At 37.4% G+C, this 4,912-nt stretch overlaps 1 protein-coding gene across 1 annotated transcript; it reads right to left on the bottom strand.

Annotated features, from left to right (window-relative positions):
• Nucleotides 1-276: 276 nt before the first annotated feature.
• Nucleotides 277-3,688, bottom strand: LOC113287883 (glucose-6-phosphate/phosphate translocator 1, chloroplastic-like). Its single transcript, XM_026536756.1, has 5 exons — nucleotides 2,938-3,688; nucleotides 2,616-2,841; nucleotides 2,108-2,330; nucleotides 1,556-1,769; nucleotides 277-635 (listed from the first exon to the last, which is right to left on the bottom strand). The coding sequence occupies exons 1-5, from the start codon at nucleotides 3,430-3,432 to the stop codon at nucleotides 624-626; spliced, it is 1,170 nt and encodes a 389-aa protein (XP_026392541.1). The 5' UTR covers nucleotides 3,433-3,688; the 3' UTR covers nucleotides 277-623.
• Between the last annotated feature and the right edge of the window lie 1,224 nt (nucleotides 3,689-4,912).

Below are 4,912 nucleotides of genomic sequence, written 5' to 3'. Positions count from 1 at the left end.
AGATTTTACCTTGACTACATTTTGAGACTTGCATGAAGCTAAAGGCTTGTCTGCAGCTCAAATATCTGCAGCAAGGGCAGAGGCTCGTCGTTGAGTCAGGTTTCATTTACAGGGTACATCCTTTTTGAGTGCCATATGGCATCGTTACTGTATACATAAGGTGGCCACGTTTTGTCAGCGCATGCTACGCAAATATAGTTTGGCAATGAAGAGACCAAAGTCAAGGAAACCCACTCCCCAGTTTCACCAAGTCGTATGATTGCACAATCCGTGGCATGCCAGAAGATGAGAATATTCAGATTATGAGAACAATAGTGGTTAAGAAACACGAATCCAGAAGGTTGTTCTTATTAACTAAATTATCAAATGGGGAAAACCCCAAAACAAGTGAAGGGAGAAAAACCATTTTTCTACCATATCATCTGTAAAAGACCATTTACTTGCTTTATTATTATATCTACAACACGACGATCTACTGCTGCTCCAAATCAACCAAAATGGAATGCTTCTCAGAGCTTCAAAACAGGAACTGTGCACATTCTCATCTTGCGTAGTGTCTCTGCCGCTTTTGATTATATATACATTACATGATAAAGTCCAAGTCCTTGCTCTCTCTATGTCCTTCACTGCTTAGCCTGCAAAACAGCAGTCACAAATAAACAACCAATTCAGTTCGGCTTCTCTGTAAAAGAGCAAAGAGCATTTTGGTACCAGTTATTTTACTGTAGCTACCACGGTTAGTGTTTTGAGGGAAAGGCATACAAAAGGAAACATCATTATAGCAGACATCAAGGTCTTCTTCATGGGTGTGATTTTAACATATTTATACTGCCAGCGACCTTAACACCTTAACCTTGTCAGATTGGTTGGCCTAGAAGCGGGTGATAATTGGCTGGCCTTCCATGAACCCGTTTATCATGAAGGTCGAAGAACAGTAGTGACAACTATATAACTATTCCAGGAATTTTATATAACTCGGCAACCTTATAAACACTAGATTAGTCTCCGTCTGTATTGTTTTAAACAACAACCCAAATCCTAACACAGAACGAATTTTTTGTTATGCTCTCGAAATATAAATGAGCTGTCAAGTTGATTAAGCATTACTGAAACTGTTCTCCCAAATTTCACTGAACACCAAAACCAGCTTCTTTCAAATTAAAATAGAAACACTGTTTTTCTCTATATGGTACATTGATACTATACCAAAATGTCTACATGGAAACGCAATAGTCAGCTAGATTTTCCTCAGACTATTTCAGGCCGGAATAAGATTTTCATCCTTCATTCAGATTTCAATTTTAATATCCTCCAATAGGTAACACGGCTTGATTACACAACTACACAGATTTGTATCAGAAACAAGCAACGATTACATATATATGTAGATAAGGTTTTTGTCTGTATATGTAGCTAGGTAATTCAGCAGAAAAACAGGGGCAGTCATCATGGGATAATCCAAGCCACAAAAAAGGTCTGGGGGGTCATATTCAAAGATGAAGACCAAATGCTTATCCTAAAAAAATGATCATATGAGAACTGAAAGAGAGTTAACCTGAGAGTAGAGGAAAGTTCCAAGAATCGCAATGGCGGCACCAAGGGCATTGACCGGTTGCACAGGCGTGCGGAAGATGATGATAGATGAGACAATGACAGATATCCTCTTCATTGTGTTTCCAATGCTAAATGTCAAGGGTGAGATCTCGTCCAGGGACATATATGACACTTGATTGTATAAGTGGTAAAATACACTCTGAGCTGCCACCCACCTACAATATGCCAATAAGAATTTCTTAAGCAAGAATATTGCATTTCAAAATTGGAGAAAAATCGACAAATAATACTTTAGATACATCAAGTAAAGCTAAATACTGTAGAAAATTCTTATTTCTACAAATAAGTACATTTGAGTGCAGTTATGGGTTAGAAATGAGTGGTCCAAAACAACAAACTTAAGCTAACTAAGCTAAAACTTCAAATGTAAGGTGATGTTCAACAAAAAGCAGTTACCTGCACAAACAAGGTTAAGAGTATAAACTAGTACAACAACCATTAGTTTCAGACCAACCATAACACGAAAATGAGAGTTGCAAATTTTCGTGCTTACCATACGAAATTGGGACCAATCTGGGCTATGGCATTTTCCCAACCAATTGACCACATCTGGGGACCCTCCACAGCAATTGCAAAGGGTGTTAGAATTACAAGAGACAAAATAGACAGACAGGCATAGTAGTTCATCCCACTAACAGATTTCCCCTTCATTCCTCTCTTCGAGAATATGTTCCGAAATACAAACGCCAAATTCGATATCATCGCCCCCATAAAACCTTAACATCAATGAAAACATCTATGAAAATCAGATTTGGAAGTCATGTAAAATTAAAATGAAAAACAGATAAAACAGAAAACTTTAGACAGCAGCCCCTGCTTCCCCACACACAGGAACAAACACAACAAAAGAATTAATGACAAAGACGCCCTTACACTAAAAAACAACAACCCGTGATCAAATTGTATAGAACCCTAGAATGAAACCAAGATATTTATGTTCAAAGTACAAATCAAAAGTCACAACTTTTTATTGTTCACCAAGAAGGAAGTAAATTTCTCACCAATCATATTAAAATTGAGCTCAGTAAGAGCAGCAAGTCCACAACCACCGATAATCGGGACAAGCGAAAGATAAACAGGCATTGGGAAAGTTTCACCCAACAAGAACCTAGAAACCAAAACACTGAAAGCAGGCTCAGCACTTTTGATAATATGAGTAAATGACACAGCAACCTTTGACATACTAACAGTTGCTGCTACATGCCCAATTGTATGTGCAAGAGCCACCTGAAAGAAAAAAACACACATACAGAAAGATTATATATTCCATTGATAATACTACAACCCTTTACCAAAAATACCTACTTTTTCAATTTTACATACCGGAAAGAGAGTTTTCCAAAATTCTAAATCAGTTTGGGGTGCTTCAGCAATTCTGAAAACCCATGAAATCAACATGATTGCTGATCCAGCAGCAAGTGATAAAGTAGAAGTGAGCCATGGGAATGGAAAAGCATTAAGAACTTTCTTATTATAGATGTTGAAAACAACATTCAACGCCCACCACGTAGCAAAATAAATACTGATTTTCATTTTCTGTGCTGCAACTGATTTTGTTTGTTGATCATCAATAGCTGATGAATTAGGTTCATCAGATTCAGCAGCTTTGCATTGAATTATAGGCTTTCTAGGCTTTGATAATTCTGAAAACCCAAGTCTTTGAATCGATGAAATACATAAGGGTTTTTTAGCTGTGATCACAGATTTTGAAAGTGAAGGAAGTGATAAAAACCTTGGGTTTTGCGTAATCACTGATCTTTGCCGAATAAGATCAGAAGGGGGAAGAGTCGCCGAAGAATGTTTAATTGAGTGGATCATTTTGATTATGATTTACCTTTAAGATCGAGAAAAACAAACACTTCTTTGATTTCTCGATCCTTCAGGTAAAAAAGAAAACAGAAAGAGATACGAAAATCGACTGAGGTTTTTAATGGCTGCGAAAACTAAACCCTAAAAGAGAAGCAAAGGAATGAGAACTGAATTTGAGATCTTCTAGGAGAAAGACAAGGAAGACTAGCTTAGTAATAGTTTTGAGTGGGGAAGTAAAAAGTTAGGAAGGAAATAAAGTCGCACACCTAAAAAATGAAACTTTATTTTGTTTTTGAGACAATTTTAAAAAAATAAATATCCCGAGTGTTGCTTGTTATTACGGGTACATCCTTTGCCCCCTGGGCTACACGAGAGGGTGAATTTGGTATAACTTTTGATTTCTAGTTTAGTTTTTCTTCTTTTTTGATTTCCAGTTAACTTGGGTGCAGTTAAGTTCACTTATAAGATTGAACGACAACCCAATAACTAGCTGATCAAAAGATTAGACGAGGGGAGTATAGAACATTTCTTCTTTTGATCAGCTAAAGTGGAGGAGGCTTGTAGGATTATTTAAGCCGTAAGCAGGTTGTGTTGTTATTATGATCATTTTCTTGTTAATGTGTTGTCATTATGATGTGATCATGCATGATTCTTGTAACAACAGAATAATATTAGTGAGTGCTTGTTAGAAGGTAGAAGTACGGTTTCGATATTTCAAGTATTAGGTCAAGATAAAATTCTGACTAAGAAGCAAAATTCTGAATAAGCACATGGGTGTGAACAATGTAGTCAATTTCGGACATCTCGGCCGGAATTCCGGTGGAATTTCCGTTTTCGGACTAACATAAAACGAAACACAACTTTCCGCTGAGACGGAAAGTACCCGAAAACGAACCGAAATTCCGGCCGAGATGAGGCGGAAACGAACCGGAATTCCGGCCGAGACATGGTAGTGCACTGAAAAGCTAGGCACATGGCTTACTTACAAAGTGCTCTATTAAACAGATTACAATTTCAGCTGAAAACATATATTATAAATGCTTCGGTAAATGAAGGATAAGTAGAAACCTGGATGGAAAGGCAAAACAAGGAAGTAACCATATTTCCGGGGGAAGTGGATTGTTGCCGGACTATTCAAAAACTTCTAGCACATGTCACCATTAATGAATTAGTTAAAAAGAACTAGAAACTCCTAAGGAACATTGTCTATTCCCCTCTAATTTTAAAAGAAAACACAATAAAGAGGTTAAATTACGTACTGAAAGCCACATTTCCCCCATGATGTTATAGCAGCAGCACCACCATGGTCCAGAATCCATTTCCTTGTTTTTTCCATTGCCCCTTCTCCATCATCAGCTCCTTCTCCAAGCAATCTCATAGTAACATAGTTTAGGCATGAACCGAACATTGTACTTGGTCCTTCAGTATGTAGACCCCAACCCCCATCTTCATTTTACAGTCCACATTTATCAATTCACAGTCAAATGTT

Source organism: Papaver somniferum, chromosome 6 (genome assembly GCF_003573695.1).
Source record: "Papaver somniferum cultivar HN1 chromosome 6, ASM357369v1, whole genome shotgun sequence".
In the NCBI taxonomy this organism is placed as follows: domain Eukaryota; kingdom Viridiplantae; phylum Streptophyta; class Magnoliopsida; order Ranunculales; family Papaveraceae; genus Papaver; species Papaver somniferum.
The sequence above is the reverse complement of the archived record's forward strand: the minus strand, read 5'-3'. Positions and strand labels throughout refer to the sequence as shown.

What these genes read in the sequence shown, in the direction of transcription:
- LOC113287883 (XM_026536756.1), bottom strand. Translation starts at nt 3,432, where the DNA reads ATGATCCACTCAATTAAACATTCTTCGGCGACTCTTCCCCCTTCTGAT. An exon ending in TTTGGAAAACTCTCTTTCCG is followed by an intron (nt 2,842 to 2,937) that starts GTATGTAAAATT and finishes TTTTTCTTTCAG; the next exon opens with GTGGCTCTTGCACATACAAT. An exon ending in GCTCAATTTTAATATGATTG is followed by an intron (nt 2,331 to 2,615) that starts GTGAGAAATTTA and finishes ATTGATGTTAAG; the next exon opens with GTTTTATGGGGGCGATGATA.